This window comes from Dermacentor andersoni, unplaced genomic scaffold (assembly GCF_023375885.2).
Source record: "Dermacentor andersoni unplaced genomic scaffold, qqDerAnde1_hic_scaffold ctg00000039.1, whole genome shotgun sequence".
Classification (NCBI taxonomy): Eukaryota; Metazoa; Arthropoda; class Arachnida; order Ixodida; family Ixodidae; genus Dermacentor; species Dermacentor andersoni.
In genome coordinates, this window is record NW_027314752.1 from 892,048 (window position 1) to 914,835 (window position 22,788).

The 22,788-nt window shown below is 44.4% G+C and overlaps 1 protein-coding gene across 2 annotated transcripts; it reads left to right on the forward strand.

Annotated features, from left to right (window-relative positions):
* The first annotated feature begins 185 nt into the window (after window positions 1–185).
* Window positions 186–19,205, forward strand: LOC126526452 (synaptogyrin-like). 2 transcript variants are annotated; one of them, XM_055068204.2, is made up of 5 exons: window positions 186–837; window positions 7,493–7,712; window positions 9,114–9,253; window positions 11,191–11,432; window positions 15,500–19,205. In XM_055068204.2, exons 1-4 carry the CDS (start codon window positions 739–741, stop codon window positions 11,413–11,415), a joined length of 684 nt encoding a protein of 227 aa, XP_054924179.1. In that variant the 5' UTR covers window positions 186–738; the 3' UTR covers window positions 11,416–11,432; window positions 15,500–19,205. The 2 variants fall into 2 exon arrangements, with proteins under 2 accessions (XP_054924179.1, XP_050030323.1); XM_050174366.3 differs by having other exon boundaries at window positions 188–837; window positions 11,191–19,205.
* Window positions 19,206–22,788: the final 3,583 nt, after the last annotated feature.

Consider the following 22,788-nt stretch of genomic DNA (forward strand, 5'->3'; position numbering starts at 1 on the left):
GCTTGGTGTTCTGCTACAAATAATCAGCAGTTATTATACGGCGTAATTAAGTAATAACACAACGCGTGATTTCGGTTTCGGTACCGTCTAAAACAGCGACAGGTGCAACAAAACCGAGAAACAACACTTATCGGCTCTTTAATTAATCCAAAAAGCAATGTAAATGAACTATTAATGTTCACAATTTTAATTAGGGTGTACAGCTCAAGATAAAACATTAAACTTTAGTTAGTATTAAGCGGCGCTGACGGCGCGTCCCACTGTTCTACTGCTCTCCATTCGCACGGTGATGCCAACCTCTCCGCGCAGGAATGAAAAAATAATAATAATTGAAAGAAAAAAAAGTGAACCGATCAAAATAAGAATCTGTGGCGTGCCCTCATTCAGTGTTCGCGGAGACGAGGTTCCTAGCGGCCCAGATAACCACCCCAGTTCCTCCCACCGTGGGGCGTCGGCGAGGCGAACAAAGTTCCCAGCGATGGATCGGCTGGCATGAGCGGCGGCGTTCGCCTCCTTCAAGTGAACTTCTCCTCAGCGCAGCGCGCGCTGGCGCCGAAGACGCTAGTTTCGCTAAAAGCCAATCCAACGAACGCGAGCCCTCGCAGTCGCACGCGATACACCGCCGTAGTCGTCGACGAGTGAATTCACGCCGGTTTCTCCCGCCGAAGCCGTATAGGAAAGTTTGTGTGTGTGTCAAGTGGACGTCGATAGCGCCGGTGACCGAACGACCGACCCAAGATGAACGGAGGAGCGTACGGGGCTGGCAAGGCCGGCGGAGGATTCGACCCGATCACTTTCGCGCTAAAACCGCAAGTCATGCTTAGGATATTGTGCTGGGTGAGTCGCTCGGTCCCTCAATCTCGCAACATTCTGACCGCGGGCGAGAGAGATCGCCCGCGCAGCCTGTTTCTTTGTCGAGGTGCCGCAATCGCGAGTGGCGCGGCGTGCATCTGTGTGTGGTGGTTCGGGGGAGGCTATATTGATTTTTCGCCGCGGACGTTCCCTGCTCGATTCGCTGGGAATGGCGGACCGTGTCCTGCCGGGCCGGCGGGCGATGCTGCGCGGCTGCTAAAAACGCTCTCGCGCCCTTTGCGTGTCGTGCGTATCCGGCGCGTTCTTTTCCAGCTCGATGAGTCGGCGGCATGCGGGGACGCGCGTTCGAGCATGACCGCGCTTTCACTTTCGCTTTCCGAAGAACGCCGACGCGCGCGGGGAGAAGGGAACGCCGCGCGGCGAAGCCCAACCCTGCTGGCCCTGCTGTGGGATGCATGCAGGCGCAGCGGACTTCGCGCGCGATATCGAGCTGCTCGCGTGCAGTGAATATCACTCACTGACTGCACTTCGAAAAACGTGGGGCGGGGCAGTAAAAACTGGCGTGCGAATGAAGGCGATTACTCTTACGCACAGCTGCGTTGCACGTGCATGCATTTGTGCCGGCTTTTTCTCAGGGTACTTGCGAACGGCCAGACGACAAGGCCTTAAAGAGAGAAAGGGTGGGAGCGACTGTTTATAAACGACGCGCTATGTTTGCAGTTCATTGAGCATTGAGATCGCAGTATGTATTCGTAATTATGACGCTTAAATAAGTTTGTTTCGCAGGTTTGCTAGAATTGTTGGAATCGATATACCATGGAAATTCGCTCACGTACAAAGACATGCAGTGAACATGGATATTCCTACTCATAAGTGGTGCACAATGAATTTGTATTTAAGCTTGCTGGAAACGCACATACATCGAAGCATGCGTTTCAGAAGTGGCTATTATAATTAGCAGCACATATAAGAACATGATGTATAATTCTTTCTCCAAAATGGAAAGGACAAATAATTTTTTATAGCCAGTGCACTCCATATACACGTACACAACATACACAATTTGTGGCACATATGCATTACGTACAGACACGCATACAAAAAAATAAGATGAAGAAAATGTAATTAGGTGTATTCTTCTTTATGCAGTTAAGTGCATATTTGTCTGCATGTTTTTAGGTAGCAATAAAGATTTGATTTAGTGATCGCCTACATACAATCTATGAATTTTTAATGCTGATGTTATACCTACATCACCCATATTTTTCTCTTTATTTCCTTAAAGACCCCACATGGGGGTATTACATAAGGGGTGGGATTACAACAATAGTTAAAACAATATTAGTTAGGGTGAGAGAATTGCTGACATTTCTTTTGTGAATGCAGATGAACTGGTGATGGCAGCGATGTCATAAGGAACACCATTCCAGTCTACAACTACACGAGGGAAAGACGTGGATGAAAAAGTGACAGTGCTCATTTTGGGGCGAGCAACACTTAATAAATGACCAGTACGACGTGATGTTCGTGCCAGCGGTTAAATGTATGGTGCAATGGCGAGCAAAGTATAAAAAAATTTGTGAAATAATAAGCTGGCGATGCAACAGCGATACGAAAGAGTTAATAAATTGGAGTCTGCTTTTAAGGATGATGCGCTGATGTTGTAAGAATATGCTGAGTGAATGAACCTAGCTGTGCGATTCTGTATGGCTTCAAGGGTGTTAATAAGGTAAATTTCATGTGGGTACCAGATAGCAGAAGCGTATTCAAGTTTAGGTCTGATGAACGATTTGTATGCTAGTAGTTTTACGTGGGGAGCAGCTTTTCGTAAGTGGCGTTTAAAAAAAAACCTAGCTTTTTGTTAGCAGATGTTATAACGTTATTCACATGCGAACACCAGTCAAGGTCATGAGAAAGTGATGCCTAAGTATTGGAAAGATTTAAATGGTGCAATAGACTTGTTTTCTATTACTTAAGAGATTACGAGAGGATTTTGACCGTGGGTTACTGACATTGCTTTGCATATAGAAGGACTTAGTAGCATTAGCCAGTCATCACACCAATTTTGAATATTGTTTAGGTCGTTCTGAAGCAATACTTGGTCACTGATGTTAGTTATGGCGTGGTAGACAACACAATCGTCAGCAAATACGGGGATGTGACTAGAGACATTAAGTGGTATATATTAAGAACAGGAGGGGTCCTAGCACAGAGCCCTGTGGAATGCCTGATGTTACAGGAAGCTGGTTAGAAGCACTATTATTGATTTGTACACACTTTGAGTGATTAGTAAGAAATCCTTTTATCCATCTTAGAACATTAGGGCAAATATAAAACTGTGATAGTTTTAGAAGCAGGCATTGATGGGCTACTTTGTCAGAGGCTTTTGTGAAATCGAGGAAAAGTGCGTCAGTCTGTGTATTAGTATTGAAGTTTGAATGCAGATCATGAAGAAAGATTGCTAACTGAGTTTCACAAGAAAATCCCTTGCGGAAACCGTGCTGTGATGAATGAAAAAAATTGTGAGTCGAGAAACTCCATTAATTGTGAGAAAATGACATGTTCCAAGATTTTGCAAGGGACGCTTGTTATGAAAATCGGGAGGTAGTTTAGTGGCGAGTTCCTATTACCTGATTTGTAGACCGGAGCGACCTCGCCCACTTTCCATTCGATCGTTAGGTTACCTGTGGTTAATGATCGGGAAAACAGCAAGATTAAAAAGGAAGCCGAAATGATTTTAGTGTTTTTTAGGAGTTTTGAAGTAATTTTGTCAGGGCCAGCAGACGATGACATCTTGAGGTTTTCTATTATGCTGCAGATACCGTTTAATGAAAAAATGATTGTATGCATTTTACATGGTAGGAGCAAAAATGCTTTGTATGGGTGTATCGGATTCTATGGTGAAAACTGAAGAAGGTGTTGCATTAAAAATGTTAGCGCAGTCAGCGTCTGATAAAGGGTCACCCATTTTGTTTGGGATACTGATAGCACGGGGTGTGTGGGGATTAATGATGTGCCAAATCTTTTTGGGTTATCAGTTATCATGCGGTGAAGGTCGTTATGATAAAACAAGTGTTTATGTCTGCGGATAGCGTCCAAGTAGACACGCTCAGACTCGTAGTATCCTTCCCAGGAACCGGGGCTTGGTTTCATTCTTGCAGATCGAAAAAGACGTTTCTTTTTGTCCTCGAGAGTTTTAAGTGTTTTGTTAAACCATGGCTGATGTCAGTTAGCCTGAACAGTTATAGTTGGAAGGTACTTCTCTGCTAGGGCGTTAAGTTTATTAAGAAAGAGAGACCAGTTGTTTTCCACAGAGCGCAAATGAAAACTTGATTCGAATATTTCATAAAAGTCGTGTAGTTCGTGATTTATTGCAGCGTAATTGCCTTTGTCATAGAGGCGGATGACTTTTCTGTAAGAACGGTGTAAGCTGGGAATAAAGGTGAAGGTGACATGGATTACTTTATGATCACTAATTTGATCATGATCAAAGTCCAGAATGTTTCTACTTATGATCCGAGATCATGTGACTATTTCGTTTATCTTTCTCCGGTAGCAGTGCTTGCAGTCTACCAGAAGTTAAATGCTGCCATCTATTTCAATCTGTGCATGGCACACAGAGTTTTCATAGCAAGGAAAAAATTGCCTTTCACCGTGGTGAAGAGCAGATTCAACAGGGCCACACAGGACATGGAAAGAAACACAAGCACAGGTGTGCTAGCTGCTTGCTATAAAGGTACTTCCTGTGGTGATGCCTTAACTCTTTGAAATACTAGCTGGAATTCAGCTGCATTCAAAAGGCTTGTGAAAACGCAAAAACAAGAAACAAGGAAAGCGATGGCAAGAACACTGCAGGCATACCAAGATTTTCTTTGGCATTATTTTTTTTTGCGTAAGACATCTAGAAAAGGGTTGCCATCAAAATTATGGTAAATTTTTGTCATCATGCATTGATGTGTGGGGTCAAAAGCCATGTCTAAGTGGCATCACATGTGCAGGGTTTGCACAACGTCAGGGATGCAGCCTCGAAAATTGGTGTGATTAGCTGTGTGCTAGGACTGTGTGGGACATGGGCGTAGTCCACTACAGATAGTCTGCTAAAACTGTTACAGTTGGACTTAAATATAACTAGCACAGATATGACAACTCATTGGATATAGTGATGTATACTTCTGTGTTCCTTCTTCAACCTATGGTTGTAAGAAATATTGGATACAAAAAAGCTATTGCAATATTGGATGCGACTCCATTATTAAAGAGATTCACCTATAGGACATAGTCCATGACTATCTGTCTCTGAGGACTAGCCGCTGGTTAATGAATGCCGCCATGTGCTGTCAAGATGTTGCACACAGGAGAGGCAGAACAAAGTGAAAGTGAGGTTATCATTTTTTTCAGTTGCTTTATACAGTGTCAGGTTCATGCTTCATTTACATCTGGTCTTAGATGTGAAAGACTTAAACTTAGCATATCAGAGCTGTCCCTCACGCATGTGCCTCAAAAAACAAAGGCGCGACATGCCTTATTCTTATAGCCTTGCTCATTGCCATTTCAAAGCTGTTCTGTGCATAGAAAATAGCCAGTGGTCTACTGTGGTGTTCCTTGGACTGTGGTCAGCAAACTTACAAATATCCTCAAGTGAGTAATTGGAAGGGGTCTGCACTGACGACTCTAGAGGCACGATTGACAGCTTGCACAGCTAGGAGATAGGTGACTAGAAAGCCATTTACAGCAACATCTCTGTAAAGCTGCATTCTTGTCATAGATTCATCTGACCAAAAATTAAAAAAAGAAGAAAAAAGAAAAATAGACTTGACATTAAGTGAAACTGTAGTGACTAAGATTGGTGTCACCTGAACATGGTATCAGAGCTCTTGTTACCAGCATGCAACTCAATCAATGCCAAAATCAAAATGTGCACGAGAATTGAAAAATCTAACACATTGCTCTGGCAGCTGAGGTATCAATGCCTTTTATTTGTTGTAACCCTAAATCGTCTGACTCTTTATCAGTATGGTTTAGCATAAAACAGTAGAAACTTGCACAAGGAAACCTCTGAATTGACTGTGGGTTGGTCAAGGGGTCTCTCTCTGATGGCTATAAATGTGGGGGGACGAACATCCTTGTTAGCTTCTTTGTTGTTAGTCTATTACAATTAGTAACAGATATCAGGTGAAATTTAATGCTTTTAAGTATATTGTGAAGTCAGATGGATTGACAAGGTTAGAAAATTCGCATGCACAAAATGGGTGTTGTAATAGGATAGGGATACGCGAAAATCCTTGCGAGGGTGATTTGTCCAGCATTGGACCAGCTGATGGGGCTGGTGGTAATTGGTCTAATGGCTATAAACTCACCACGTGAAGAGGAAAGTTTTTAAGCTAGCTAGGATAAGCACTGTTCAGAAGGACTTTTGGTTGTCCAAAAATACTGCCACATACAGTCTTTGTCACAGGTGTCATACCAATGTATGAGTGACCAAATCTCAACTAAGTTAGCATTGTAATGCCCAAATACAGTTCCACAGCAGTGAAAAGTACAACAACTTGTTCCTCTTTATTTCTAGCCATGGAGAGTACATTTGTAAAAAAAAATGCATTTCCGAGCAAAAATTTATTTGGGGTAGAAATTAGCAATTGGCTTGCTGAATTCTTCACAACTGGTTGAGTTGAAGCGATAGGGACCTTGCTCCAGCTTATCAAAAACACTAAAGAATATGTGTCAAGTTTAGCATACTTAAATCAGAAGTTTGTGGTATCAAACTCGGCATAGTAGAAATGATATGTTAGGCACATACTACAAGGTTCTATTATCAAGCTCCTACTCCCCAGAGCAACTCGCAATCAGCCTACGAAAGATGCCATAATGGGGAGCTCCGGATTAGTTTTCACCACCTGGAGCTCACGTAACCCCAAGTCTAGATATACAGAGACGGCAAGATCTTTTGCAGAGCCTTTGTGTCACGTCTCATGCTCTGACACCTTTCAGAGTTTTTGAGTATTAAGCAGCACCCTCTTAATCTGTTGGGCTTTAGAGCTACCAATTTCTACAGAGGTCCTAGGCTGCAGCTCCACAACATATCTCATCGTAGGTGCTGTGGATTGAATTACTTTGAATTGTATGTGAAATGTATGTCATGCTGTTCAGAAGGATATGTTACCTTCAGTTGCGACAACTCGTTGCCTCAAAATATGCGCAGACATGAAGGACAACTTGCAAATGCAAACTACTCTTAAACTAGCAGTTGTCTTCTCAGTCTGTTAATTCGCACTTGTGCTGCAAGTTGTCAGATTCCAGTATCAACCATTTAGTGTACTGCAAAGCAGGAGTGATTAACGGCAGTCAAACAAGGGATGTCTCAAGCGGGAGCCAACATTTCGACAGGGATAACATCCGTTCGAGTCCCTGTCTTTCTGTGAACCTCTGCCATGTTTGAACAAAGCAGAAAGCAGTGCAGCTGAGCATTGTTATAACAAAGTCATATCCAGCATGAAAATGACTTCCCTATAAACATATATTTGTTATATATACTATATTCTTTATGTCGGATAATTTGCTGTATTGAGGTTTTATTCATATACTAAAGCAAACTGTGCAGAACATTGGTTACATGACTGCGCCAGTTCTGTATTTTGCTACTTATTGCTTTCCCTTGCCTCTGAACCATTTTTCTCCGCAGCTATTCGCCATTGTGGTGTTCGGGTGCATCTCGTCTGGTGCCTGGGTGGACGAGCGGTGCCAATACAACAGTGACTCCAATGCTTGCAACTTCGGCGTGGCCGTTGGAGTGCTCGCCTTCCTGGGCGCCTGTGGTTTTCTTGCCATTGAGGCCATGTTTGAGAGCTTCTCCAGCATCAAGATCCGTCGCCGGGCCGTCGTCGCCGACATGGCATTCTCTGGTATGTCCACAGCTGTCTGCGTGTGTGTGCTTTTTACTCGCTTTTCTTTTTGACCATCAAATCGCTTCTGGCATTGGGCATTCAAATCTGAGACAGGCATCGTCACAGAATCCCAGATGCCATTCGTTTTATCCACAAATATGTACGAAGGCTTGCTGCCACTTTTTGTCGCCAGCTGCACCATAGATGACCTGCAGTGATTTGGTCATGATGAAAATGTATACGATACAAGATGGCGTGCACTTACCAAAACGCAGGTGCAGTAATCACAGCACAGACCAAAACCTTGATGGGCGTGTGCCAGTTCACAATAACTAATTTACGGATGACTAAAGTGAAAGAATGAGCTAGTATCTGATCGCTCGTAATCAGTGGCAATGAGTCTGCTAACCAGTGGTTACAGCAAGTTGCTTATGTAGGTCATGGTCCCTGGCTGCTAACCTCTTCCACATTCTGTAATGTAGTCTGGTGCAACCCATGATGTCGCAGTGGCTTGAGAAAATGCTGCACTTCACATTTATTGAATCTGATGTTATAAGCACACTTTTTACCAAAACGGAAGTACCCTGCATCTGCGGATGCATTGAAAGAAAATAATCACACTAGACCCTCATTATAACCAAGTTTATAACCAAGTAATCAGAACAGGTGACAAACTTTGTCCTAATAAAAAGCAGTTTTTTGTTAAAAGTGAGGAGTCCCTACAAGGAGTCATAGTATTGCAGGAGGTAAGCTCCGACAACTCCGAGGCTTTCAAAATGCATATTGAAATAACGCTTGATAGTGGTAAAATTTCAATGGTGAAATTGCACCAACACCTGTGCTTGATAGAAAGGAAAGAAAAATATTGCCATCAGTCCACTGATTGGTCTCATGTAGATTTCCCATTTCATATTCTAGAACGCACTCGCTGTCAGTCCAGTCTTTTTCACTAGTTTCACTCCAGTTTATTTACTTCACTAGTCTTCACTCCAGGTGTGTTTATTTCTGTTGTTTTAGCCTGCTGAATGCTTTTGCAATAATGATCTTATAATGATAGGCTTTATTAATATTTGCTTTGTTGTTCACAACTACCTTTGCAGCACTTGCGCCCTTCCTGTTATAATCCCAAGAGGGATTGACAGCATGTGTAAATGAATGAATGAATTGAATGAATGAATGAATGAAGAAATAAATAATCAGGTCTAAAGTGCATGTGTTGCAGTTGAAACCATGAAAAACTTTGAATAAAACAATTTTGTTATAGCAAGAGCTTACTGCATACTGTTAGACACATGCAGCACTGTATGCTAGCTACATCTAGACCACACTAATCTCCTGCTGCGCCCTGGTATATCTAGGAGTTCACTGCTCCTCTGCTATACGAGGGAGTTAACGTGTGCTCTGGTTTGTTGCGTGCAGGCCTGTGGGCATTCATGTGGGTCGTGTGCTTCTGCTACCTGTGCGACGCCTGGCGCAAGTCGGACATGCCAAGCGATGGCTACGGCCTCAACAACATTCGAGCGGCCATCGCCTTCAGCTTTTTCTCCATCTTCACGTGGGTGAGTGTAGGCTGTGGCTTAGTACTCCTTGCCTTCCCAAACTTCATCGCGCAGTGGTTGCCTTGGAAAAGCCAAGGCAACCCAACACAGGCGAGCAGGAGGAGCGCACTGTGAAGAGTGCTCTGACAGAGCCACGAGCACTTGCGGCACCATTTCATGGCAGAGGCAAGAACCTGTGGTTAGGCCGATTGTCAAGTGGTCTGTTGTTCATCACTGCAGCTCATGGTTTCCAGTCGTGTACCACTTGACTGGCATGCACTTGCCGGTTATATGGTTCCTCCTGTATGAGTAGTGCAAAACTGCGCTGCAGAAACATCGGTAGTGAAGACAGCAAGTTAGAAAATTCAACATAACTCGAGGGAGTAGGTGAAACTTCTATGAGGTGTTGAACATTGATCGTTGAACACTGATTGCTGGCAAAGAACATTTTCTATGTGCGACTTCATTTCGTACAGGTATCAATAGAGAGTTTAAACTTAGCCAAGAAGTGTCATCATGGACATGCACCATAATACCAGGTGACATGACCAAGACTTAGACCAGTAGTACTACTGGCGACATCAGGCAACACAGCGATCAAGCACAGCGTGCAAGAAACATCACTCTGTTCTGCAACACTTTGAGGATGGAAAAAATGTGTGTGATTATCTTACTTGCTGCTGGCATGTTTACACTGGCAGTGAAGTGGATACACATTTGGTAATTGCAGTAAATGTTTTGCGTGCTTTGGTTTAACCCGCTACCACAGTATGTCCCCATTAGTAAGCACTGCTGCTTGCATCTGTGCCTTCCATTATGCATCTACACTACAGCATGTCAGATTTCATTCTGTCAGGTCATTCCTGTGCTGGCATTTGTCACACGGCCGCAAGATTTGCTGAATATCGGTGCGGAAGTTGAAACTTAATTTGTGTACTACCCTCATGCTGCTGTGATGGCTGGTGCTGAATGCTTCGTAAAATAAAACTGAAGGTAGTACATCCAGAGCAACTGCTGTACTATTAGCAGATTGCTAATTTAATGCGAGCAATTTTTTATGCACACTTGGGAAATAAAGGAGGCACTGTTTTAGAGCAAAAGACGATACACGCAAGTGCTTGCATGTGTAATATTTTGTTGAAATAAAAATAAATCAAGGAGTTATCATCACCGTTCACTGGTGATAGCTACCCTTTTCCGCTCAGTTATTAAAAAAGACAAAAATAAAGATGTATATTCCTGCAATAGATAATGTTTAAAGAAAACAATTATTTTATCAGCCTCTTGTTTTAAACCGCTGCACCTTTCGCAGTGCACTTACTACTTACTGCAATTTGCCTGCAGCAAGTGGCACTTGGTAGTAGCTGCCAGGTGACAAAGGAAAGTGTCATCTGAATTTGATGGCAGTGTCAGTCAGTAAATAAGCCAGCAAATTTATTTTAAGTAATATTTGCAAAACCATGTTAACAGGATCAATTGTCACGAGGAAAGGCAAGATGGCATCACACTCGACACCCAAATGGCATGCTGCGTGTTCCAAAGTGCTGAGAATGGCGATGCGTTGGTGTCTACAACAAGATGCCCTTCATTGAAAGAGAAAGAATAGCATTTTCCATAAGCAGGGATGCTCAGATCACTTGAAATCGCAACAAATCGGCTCCAGAAGTAGTGCCAACCCTGCACTGAGTATTATTTCATTGATTTTTGAGACACTGCCATTGAGGCTTCACACTTCAACACAGTGAAGTGAGTTCGAGAAACACACTTGCCGGTGAGCGTGTTCTTCAGCAAGTGTCACTAAGCCTTCCTATGTGACAGGCTGCGAGTGTCACTAATGGCGAAGTGCATTCCCTCAAAATGGTGCTGAATTTGTCTGTCTGACAGGGGGCACAAGCCAGCGAAAGCAGGGCTCGTTCTTTGGGAAGAGCACTCTAGCACAAACCAATGTTACACCGCAGGTGGGCTGCGTGTTGCTTGCTTACCAACGCTACCGACAAGGCGCTGATGCACCCTTCATGCCGAGCTACGAGGCTGACCCAACCGGCATGGGTGGTGGTGGGGGCACACCCTTCACTGGTGGCTACCCTGGGGACATGGGCGATGCCTACCAGGAGCCTCCCTTCTCCACCAAAGCTGACCCCGGAGGCATGGGTGGTGGAAACTTCCAGGCACCGGCCTACTAGCCTGCCCCATGTTCCCCGTCTGTGATCCCTCTAGCTCCCTCTCTTTTGGGCCCTCCTCTCCTTCTTCAACCTGTATGCATGTCTCCAGCCAAGGGGAGGGAAAACTGGTGATCTACGTGTCTTCTGTCTGTGTGTCGGCCGTGCACGCAAGAGCAGGGCCTCGTACTGTGTGTACAGCTGGGAGGCCCCCCCCGTTTCATATCTTCGCCACTATACGCTATCAAGGAAAAAATTTCGAGCCGAATGGTGCGCCATGGAGTCCTCTCAAACCATTCTATGCAGAGTGTGACCAGGGTGTTTGTTCCTAGCGTGAAAGTACTTGTGTGATGACAGCTCCAAAGAGACAAGGTCTGGCTGGAACTAGGTGTTTGGTGTCCTTATGAGCAGTTTTTCTTTTGCACTCACTGACAGCGTAAATTTTGCTGTTGCAGTGCTTTCTGGTTGTGTAAATTGAAGGTCCTGCCCACTGTATATGTAACATGTGTCGAAGTAAAATAATTGCAATGTTGGCTGGACAACAAAGCCTAAGAAAGTGTGTGATACTTTGCTGCTTACAGAGAAAAAAAAAAGAGAAAGGCTTAATTAACTTTCTTGTGTTGTTACTAGGTGGCGCGAATGTCGTCTTTCTTTTAGTTTGACTGCATGTCAGGATCTCGCATAAGGGGCCTCACAGCCGCGCACAGTAGGAGACTCTGCTATGGGTGTACGGTTACTGTTTGTGTATTCGGCCAGAGGAAAGCATGGCATTTGCTCTGGCTTGCCTGTAGCTGGGAGCAAGAGCGGGGAATTAAATTAGGTTCATTACTCTAGGCAAACCCTACTTAGCAGTACGGTGACAATGAGGTCAGTAGTGGGTGAGTTGCTCGGCTTGTACTTAACCTAAAGTATCGGTACATTTGTTGAAAAAGCTTGTGCAGTCAGGACATCATGTGTTCGACTTACAGCCACAGGTACTACCATAATATTCCGTGTCACCGCCCACCCCACCAGCGGATATAACTTGTCAGCGAAAAATAGGGTGAATGATTTCTCCACGTTCACAAGACAAGCTTACATTGCCGACAGGAATTAGTAAGCAAAACATTTGTAAGTGTTTGCCAGAGAGAGGAATGTGCTTGCCATACATCACTAGTGAACACTCACTTTCGACAAAAAACAGGCAGACATGTTGCTTACAGTCACTGTTTTTGCAGTCACAAGTCACAGTTACAGTCACAACAAGAAACATGTTGCTTACAGTCACCTACAAATTGCTCCTTGCACGAGTGTGCAGCACTGCGCGACTTGTGGTGCTTTTGCCTGGCAGCTGATGATCTCTCGGTGTGTTTTGTCGAAGTGATATTTTGCTACACAAGGGAGGTGGGCACAATTTGGGGATTGGAGATGACTCGGGATATTGTGGTATAAATCCTGGAGAATGAGATGCAGCAATGCTTGTGTACTAAAACTTAGAGACATTTGCAGTTTTTTTTAGGATCCGCATCGGACATTCTCTCTCTTTGCAAACACGTTTCCTTTCAAGAACAGGATTGAACACAATGTGCAGAATACCTGGTGGGAAAAAAAAAAAAGTAAACAAGGCGACAGAAAGTGCACAGGTCGTCTGGCTTACCCATTGAGAACAATGGTATATCCCCAGAGGCTGTACGAGCCTGGCATCCTTCTAGCGTTTTTGTTAAAGGGCTGATGTTTGCTCGAAAACTTATCATTGCGACGTACAGCTAGTGGAAACTGTGTGTGGATGAAATTTCAGATCTTTTATGATTGCCTGTGTACTTTATGTGCAAGTGCCATGTTTCTCTACAAGGCCACAGTGAATGGCTGTGTAGATTTCAAGTGTACTCTGGGTTGTGTTGAAGACAGTGTGCGTGTCCCCAAGGCAGCTTAGTCGAGTAGACACTCCATCGCTTTTCCCCGCAAGAAGAGTCTACTCTCTCTTACAGACTGTCTATCCAGGAACTGACTCGCATGTCGACAGTTGATACAGTGTTGATGCTGTTGACAGCCTACATATGTTGGAGTGTAAGAATACTAACAAACATCTCCTGCGCAGAGCAAGGAAACCAAATATCGAGCATGGGCTTGACAAATGCTTAATGCACGCTCAAAAGGTGCTCGACATAAGTCAGAAGTGGCATGGAAAACATCTGTGAGAACAAATGTTGTAGATGACAGCACGCGCGTTCCGAGACACTGAAGCTGCATCATGTGCCAGTATCCTCACCATTCCCACTCTAGTTTTTCGAGCTACTAGGGCAAGCAATGGACTTGTGGCTAATCGAAACCTTGATCGAAATGACCATATTTCCAGACTCCAGATAATGAAACCCCATATTACATCCATTTCCTACACACAAAAAAATTTACACGCTTTGGGGCTTATCTCGTCCCGCAATGATAATTGTCATCTGTCTTGCCCGCATTTCCTTTCTTGAACACTGCGAGCCCGGTACTTCCTAGTCACAAACGGCTTGTGCGTTACCAGCGTGACACAGCATTCTCGACAGGAAAGTAGCGAGTGCCACGTTTTCAATAAAGGAAACGCAAGCACGGCAGATGACAATTGTCGTGGGACAACATAAGCCCCAAAGGGTGCAAACCTTTTTAGGAGCGTACACTTTCGAAAATTCGGCGCCCTTTAAGGAGCAACTTTGTCTCTTGGTGTCAATCTCGTGTGCATTTCTCCCAACACTGCCAGCCCAATACTTTTCTGCCAGGAGAGCCATGCTAGCCTGTTTCACAGTATTCCTGCCGAGAGTGTGGCTGGTTCAGGAAATGCGCACCAGATTGACAAAAACCATTGATGCATGACCAGAATCACATGCAAGAAGGTGTATAATTTTAAAGAGTGTAAAGTGTGCACAGGCTCTCAGAGCACCTGTGTGAAGCTTATGTGCCACTATCAGGAACATCTGTTGCTAATAATGGCAGGGGTTCTTGTTTTTAATAAGAACCAGAGCATCACAATATTTTGTAAAACCGTGGAGAGCGGTGCCAGTGATGGTGATCGTAGCATCTTTAAAACAAAAGTGCGACCTTGTGGGTGATGTAAGAAAGGCGCACCCCACAATTCACACGCCCATATTTCTGTGCTGCAGGAAGCAGAGCGTGACGCACATACTGTTGTGCAGTGCGTTCACTGCTGTTGCAAAGTTCATACTCCAGAAATTTCTGGCGTGCCACCATTAGGTGCTGTCGTGAACATGCGTGGTTGTGGCAGAGTCTCTAATTACAGAACTTCTGCCATCCTTTCTTCACTGTCCAAGTCTTGGAGGCACTACCTTTCAGCCTCAAGCGTAACATTGCCGCAACCTTTACTTGCGACCTTGTGAGGTCGCTCACAAGGTCAAGGGGTGCACATTGGTGCCACTGAATTGCAGGCAAAACTGAATGTTAGCTGTTGTTTTAGTTACCGAATTATTTTCTGGGTGATCTCATTTGGCACTACGTGTTCTTATATATTGTGGAGGACAATATGTACTGCCAGGGACGAAAGTTTGTGGACTGTGCGCACAGAGAAAATGCCGAATTTCACTGTGGCCCATGCATGCAGCTTTCTACATAGAAGGGACCATTAAATTTGTTCGCCCAAGAATGCTAGTGTGTCACTTAATTCCCGGTGGTGCACTGAATTCGATGAAACCCTTCATGTTTTCACATCACATGCAGTCCAGAAAGTTTTGTCCCCGACCCCCAGGTCATTACTTGGCCATAAGCATCTGCCAAGAGACACCCTTGTGTTCGTCATTGGTTCCACACGGCATGTGTAAGTAGGATGGACTATGACTCTAGTCAAAGTACATTATTTTCTGTAACATTTTTGTCCTATTTTGAGAGGTTGTGTTGGCACAACGCCTTGTTAAAGACATGTTGCAAATCGTTGACGGCGCTTTTGCACTTCCAAGTGCATGCAATGTGAGCATCTCCCTTGGAGATGCATTTCAGTGATGTTCATTTGCATTTCAGTTGCAATACTGAAGGTGGCCAACACCATGAACTGTCCCCTCTGTAAACTATTACTGTCAAATTGTTGCACTGCAGAGCCGCTGTCAGTGTAACCATGAGATTCTTTTTGTCCGTGCAGTGCTGCCGCGACGATAACGGGCGCACAGTGGACAAACTGGCACAACCTCGGCATATCTAGTCTCTGGCCAGAGAGCTATGCTCGGTGGCAGAAAAAAATGGACGGTGCTGAACACGCCGTTGACATTCCACACTGTTCCTATAATCTTGTCAAAATGTTGTCCTTGCTTCTCTCCCATCATTCAAAAGTCATGCCCGCACAACTAGACTCGACGTCAAAAGGTGCCAGCATTAGAATGATGAACAACCGCGCACACTTTCTCTGTGCTTCTAGTCGTCGTTACAAACCCTGCTGTGTCTTAAACACTCGTCAAAGAAGTCCGTGCCCATATATCACCACTTTCTCTCTCTCCGCGACTTGCGATTACTTCCGTCACTCGGTAAGAAAAAAAAAAGACTGCAATAACAAAAATGTATTTTTGTGCGAGGCGTGCACACACACACAATAGACACCCGCAATAACCGTGCCTCGGAAGGAAACGTTTGGTCGGCTGTCGTGTGCTGTCTTTGGGCATACGTTGGATCAGGAACGCATTTTTCCGCTCCTCAGTGGCTAACTCGCGATCTGCCCAGCTTTCATGACCCCATATCAACAATGCATTCATGAACTAACATAACACATTTGCCTGTTTAAAACCGTTTTGGCTAGGTTTTAAATGGACAAGGGATCTCCATTTGTTTCTTTGTAGTCCGATACACGTTCTGTTGGAACAGCATGGCATTGAAATATAGCTGCACCTTTAGAAAATGTGGCCCTATGTGTATGTTTTAAAAGATGTTTCTTTTTATCCTGTCAGCTGCCACCGCCACATTTCCCATCTTACCTACAGCAAAAGCCAACCAAATTTACGACATGATTTTCTGTAGTGAGGAATGAACCACAACCTTCTGACAAGCTTCCCTTCCATGTCGTGCGGAACATCTGGCACCTTTTGTAGCAGTAAATGCGGCCCTTGGGCAGATGGGCAGAACCTAATGTCGCTTACTTTGTCGTCTCTGATTTATGGCGCAACGTGGAGATGAACTTGCAAGATGTTGATTTGTTCAGACACATTTTTGCACCTATCGCAAGTAATCTTCAAGTACGCTAGAGTCAATGCAAATCAAACTCAATGCATGTTGGACATTGCTACATGTTTCTTGCTTGACTTCAGTCTCGCAGTACTCAGCTGCACTCTGCATTTTAATCTTACTCGAGAAATTCAGTACTGATCAGCCTCGCGAACGATTGAAAGTGGCCGTGTTACAGAAGGTATCACAGCAGGCACTGTGGTCCTTAGAAAGTAAGACATAGACAGATGTCATAATTGGCAAGTCATTGCAAACTTTGACGGTTTGATTTACGACTTGTACTTATGTGTGCAATTTCATGTGCAATCTTTTTAAGTGCAATTTCATTTCACTGAATCATGCTCGTTAATGTTTTTTAAGGAGACTGCCACCATCACACTGTTTCCCTTGCACTTGCATCCTGAAAGCTGTAACTGCCATAGGTGACGCTCCTTTAGAATGATGCCAGTAATCAACAATTTATGCCTTTTTGCTTGCTTTCCCGCTGATTCTGATGGCCAGAATATTACCATACAAAATAAAACCTATTATCAAAATTTTTTAAGCACTTTCACCACTGCACTGAGGACACCCAGACAGCATGATGGATGCTCGTTCCAGCATCTGCAGCCAAGCAGAAGGAAAGTGCTGATGCCAAGCTGTCAAATTTGCAGTTTATGAAGAGCCATCATTACCGCCTCACGCATGCATTAAGCTTCCCTCGCTAGCTGCTTTTGTGAGCAAAATGCCATGCAGATAATGTGCAGACATTTCAGCTGTGCTCACTGTTGACATTCTACTGGCTTACAGTGGTGATGTCGCGCCAAATTTTCGCAGCCGTAATCTGTCCCAATCTTGAAGGTGGCTACCAAAAATCTGCTAGCTTGCCCAGTGTAACATGCCCCGATCGGTATGTGGTCATCTGGCGTAAGAACAAAAGGCACATGTCTGCTGAGGAACTGAACACAATGTACACTGCTCACGGAATGAAATGGGACACGGGGAATTTAGTAGAACCCTACGTATGTGCAAAGTACGCGAGAGCACCATGTCATGTCGCTAGGAATTTGGTCACCAAAGGTGACGAGGACTCCGATGTAAGTGTACGCGCCAGAATTACGTCGATGTGACCCGAACTGCAGCCAGTTCAAATGAAAGTATGCAGATTACTTAGTCCTAAATTGACGCGTTTCGTTCCGTGAGCACTGTGCAACAGATTATTCCAAAGATGGATTTTTTTTTTTTGCTTTTTGTATAATGCATCCGCCTGATTTTAAGGGAGCTAACGGTCCTGAAAGTCTCAAAGTCAGCAGCGATCGTAATAAGTAAGTTTATCTAAAACTGCCTGAATGCGAGTGTCGACTGCTCAGAATTGGCGACTGCAAAGCAGACGAGCAGTAGATTACAGCAGCACATGGCAATCGCGAAATTTGTAGAGTAGGACGTAAGCCGACAGAAGTGAGCAAACAGCGCAGCCATACGGAAACACCCGTCAGCTCCATCTGTCTGCAAACTTTTTCATGTTGGCCTTAACTGAGACAGAGCCCGTTTGAGCAGACGTTACACACACCCAAGGGAAGGCGTCGTGTACCATATTCTCAATGTAAACACACCTATTCACTGGTCAATGTTGTAAATATTACAGTGTCTCTCGCGTGCCTGTACATATATGCTTGTGACATCCGTATCGCATATGCCTTGTTTACAGTGCAGAGGACATTTGCAAGCAGGCTGGTGTCGTTCTATGTGTTCACTGCAGCACAAAGCAGCTTCCAGAACCTTACCGACGAGTTGCAGCGAGGCAGGCAATTTGTGCATTACATACATTTCTCACACAAGCTAGGCCCATGGACATTTTTTTTTGTTTTGCATTACAAAGACTATTTAGAGGTGCCGTCTGTCAAAGAGTCAATCTTCACCTTTTTTTTTGTTGTTCCAGTAGAAATGTAAAATGGCTTCTTGCTGACGGTGACTAGCTCAAGTGTTTCTAATGCCTACACCATTGTGTTTCCTTCTGCTACATAAGCGTGACGAAGCACTGCATTATTCTTCACCTCAACCAAAAGCTTCTTTGCATGCCACATGTTTTTTGAGCCAGACTGAAAATGTGGGTCCCCAGAGCTTTGCGAACGACACGCAGAGGCCGTTCCACACATTCTGTCCCACCCAAAAATGCATTACACGCCCTCTGATCAGCACTTCGGCGCCTAGCGTACCTTGAAGCTTTTAGGAAAGATAAGCGTGTGTGAGTTATTTATGAAATGCGCGGCAGCTGTTATTTTGGCGGCTAACACTTATTTCCCATTGCGTAGCTGCCGACACGAATGCACGGCAACTCGTGGGCTAGCAAGCTGCAATCAGTTCGGATGCCTTGGTTGTAAAAGCTCGCATTTGATTTCTCCGGTGGTCACGTGCACCTTGTTTGCGTGTTTGTTTCATCAGCAGTATGTTTGCGACACAAGTGCATTTGGTGGTTTCGTGTGAGGTTTCGCGAGGGTTTGCAATTTTTGTTCATGGTGTCACGGTTGCGAAATAAAGAAAAATGCTCTAGATGATGTTTGTGCATGTGCACGCGTGTGATATAACTATTATGTAGTTGGAGGAAGCAACATGTTAATGTAACTAGTTGGGAAGAAATAAAGGATGCTGTCACACCAGCGTTTGTTTGGTCTGCAATTTGGGTCAACACTGTTGAAATCCATATGCCAGTCCCACCGATTCAGTGCGGCTATCAGTCCATCATTACAGGTCTGGCACACCGCTGAGAGCAGAATGTCAGACCGGTACTTTTTTTTTTTGTATTATTTCAGCAAAAATGGTTCAGTTCCGGAGCGAAAAAAAATGACAGTCTACTGGTCTGCTTTTGCATTAGCTAAAAATAGCTACAGGAAAACTATTTATGCAGTTCTCCTGAGCTGCTTGGAAAGACAAGAAATGTATGCATGACACTCTTCAAGCTGCAAGTAGCTTAAAAAGAACACACATTGTGGAAGCACACCTCGGAAGCAATGCGTCAAAAGTGATTTTTTTATAGCACCTACTTAAGTTAACCTACTAGCATGATAAAAAACTTCACTGCCCAGGTAGGAAGCTCTTCTTCATTTCAATATTTATCCACTGTTAGTTATCCATTGGTCTCCCACGAGTGGATAACTATTTCACGGTGGCCAATTTAAAACACGTGGGTGCGGCCCGCGACCCCTGCCGAGCACTAAACCAAGAGTGGGTGGGGAGGGGTACCTTAGGACTGAATAAAGTTATTTCCTCCTCCTCCTCCTCCTCGTGATTGTACTGGTAGCGTGACACATTGAAAACCACACTAATGGGGCTGTCACTTCTGGAATGCAAGCGATCTTGCGTGCGACAGCGACAAGCGATGCAATGGAGATGGCTGTTGCATTCACTCGTCGCCTACAACCCCATGTGAGCGGCAATTATGAGCAACGTCTTCCCGATGTTGCCGGTATGAAGGCAGCAAACGCGCATCGATACTAGCGCGATGCATGCTTTGTTACTTTAAGTTCATGTATTTTACTTTAAAAAGCAGCAGAAAATACCTCTGAAGGTATTGCAGTAGGTTCTTATTCTCATATGTATAAAATTCAATCGTTTAATCGTTCCGTGCGACAAGCGATAGTATTTCAGTGATGTACATCCAGTTCTGGCTTCGTGCTATTAGATAATCGCTCAAAGCACTTCTGGGTGACGAGCGACAAATTCTAAATTTCCAGAACCGAGCGATCGAGCGACAAGACTGAGCGATCTGTTCAAGCGACGGCCCGTTTTGTTGCTCGAAGCCGTCGCTCATCGCCGTCGGGCACAAAATCGCTCTCATGGGGTTTACCCTTTACAAATGAGGTAGCATGATTGAACTACAAGTGCACGCAGTGCAAATATGAGAAACTCCAGAAAAAGTGGCCAACTCGAATCGATGCCTCTACTTTTTTCTTTATATTACAAAGAAAAAAAATTTGTACTGGTTTAGTTTCGATTTGAGCAAAAGTAATGTTTTCTATTTTTTGTTTCAGCACAGTTTCGGTTGAGCACCCTGGCTAACAGTGCCACGCCTTTGATAATTACTGGTATGTTCGCTATCCCTACTATGGTATAACAGTCACTGTTAAGATGTCACACTCGTTATTGCTGCTAAACGGCCTCTTGCCACGTCTTATCCAAAATTCTGGTTATACACTGGGAGTTGTGAAACAACATCCAGGAAGCATTCTGCTGCAAAAATGTTTAAAACGAGTTTGGTAATAGTCGAGAGAATAACAAATAAATTGCTGCTAAGTGACGGTGCGAGGACGGGAGGAGCTACCCTTCCCCACCGCAGAGGCTCTCTCCCACTGCCTCGACTCTAGAAAATTGACAAATTTACGAAGAATTACTGGAGGGTTTATTGCATGCTAGCCATGGTATACTCATCCATTCCCTTTTACTAAGTGTGCAAGAACTATTTACCCAGCCCAAATTAAAAAAAATGTTACTTTCCTCCTCCTGCATGTGGCATCTTTCCAATCTACTGTGCAGGGCACATGATCTATATTTATGCCTTCCACTTGTGTGTTTCAAATAACTGGAATGCCTCAGTAAACTTAGGCGTGCTTTGCGTGTGCAATTGCACGCAGTTAGTGCAAGCGCACATACTAATTGTTGTTAGTGTATGTAACTGCTGCAAAAATCCAAATCATTCTCTATCTTTCTGACACATTGCCATGCCCTGCTCCTATATTTCTTTCACTAGATAGATTTCACACCCATGCAAAAACCATGCATGTTGCATTGCCCAGTGACGCAGCACTGGAGCTTACCTGTATGTGTTATGCTGGCTGCATGTTACCCATTTGAATGTGCTTCCCGCCAAAACACAACGAATGTGATCGTCCCCAAGTAATTCATGCATCCGTGGCGTATGTTCATGTTTATGTCTGAGCACGGAACAGGGACAACAAAAATGTTTCTGCATTCCCAATACCTGAAAACCAGGAGAGTTTCCCTAGTGGATTACCGTGTTTACATGAGCATAACATGAATGGAAATATCATGTGAAGGGGCCCCCGATGTCCTCGAAAATGAAAAAGTGTCTTGCATTTATAACATGCACTACGGAGACGTAGCCGAATGGTAGCTGTGTGTTGAAAATGGGGCACTTTAGTTCCATGCAATGGATGCCCGTGACAGACGGGCTGTAAATGCAGTAGAGCACAGATGGATGTGATGTACACAATAGATCACACTGAATTCCCCGAAAGAAGTGTGAGGCTATGCTCAAGGTACACATTTAGGGACAGCTGCACTCATGCAGGCGAGGCCATGCGGGCACACACTGCAGAAACAGATCTGGCTGCTTGACATCGACTGCAGGCAGCATCAGTATCATAATGATGTAGTATTTACAAGAGCGAACCAGCCAGAGACCACGATAGAAACCAGCTTGTTTCAAGCACAGATGCCTGTCTTCGTCTTCCCTTGTGCTGGTCTAGTGCTCTTGTGCTGGTCTCTTTAAGTGTCTGCTGTATTGCAACAACATGAATTGTGGCATATGTGTGTGACAACGAGAAAAGAACAACACAGAGACATAAAATCCATATAAAAGAGATCAATATTTAAGCTCCACCAGCTCCTTACAAGCAAAAAGAAAAGCTTCAGGCTGCACAAAATAAATGCGGACACTTGTAAAAAGAATGGCACTTGAGGCATGTATACATCTGTGTAAATTGGTCCCGAGCCGCTAAGCATGAAAAACACTGCTTCAGCTCTGGTTCATTATCAAATACTTACATTTGATGGCGACACGGAAAAAAAAGAAAAGAAATACTGGCACACACATGCCTTCACATGCACAGATGTCAACAGTCTCACAACAGCACAAACCTTGTTTGAGTACAAACCAACGAGGCTGCGTAAATGCATTCTTTCACCCTCGTATCAACCGTTGAGTCAGCACAAACATGAAATAGGGCTGCACCAACCTTGTTGGTACAGGCATTGGCAGCCTGCTAACAATGAGCCTTAAAAATTCACACACGCATAAACCAGTCCCAGCAAAATACGATGCATCACAGCCACGCGAAATGAGGTCTTCAGACCTGGGCGCCCGAGGATGGAACTGTCTCGAAGCACACCGAGAAAAATGCTGAGCTTGGTGCCAGCGTTTAGCATAACTAACAACAAAAGAGAGACGAAAATTAATCATATCACATGGGCTTAACACACCGAAGCAAACCAGGGGCCATCAAA

Coding starts and splice junctions, on each gene's coding strand:
- LOC126526452 (XM_055068204.2), top strand. CDS start 739: ATGAACGGAGGAGCGTACGGGGCTGGCAAGGCCGGCGGAGGATTCGAC. Junction 838..7,492: donor TGCTTAGGATATTGTGCTGG/GTGAGTCGCTCG, acceptor TTTTCTCCGCAG/CTATTCGCCATTGTGGTGTT. Junction 7,713..9,113: donor CGCCGACATGGCATTCTCTG/GTATGTCCACAG, acceptor TGTTGCGTGCAG/GCCTGTGGGCATTCATGTGG.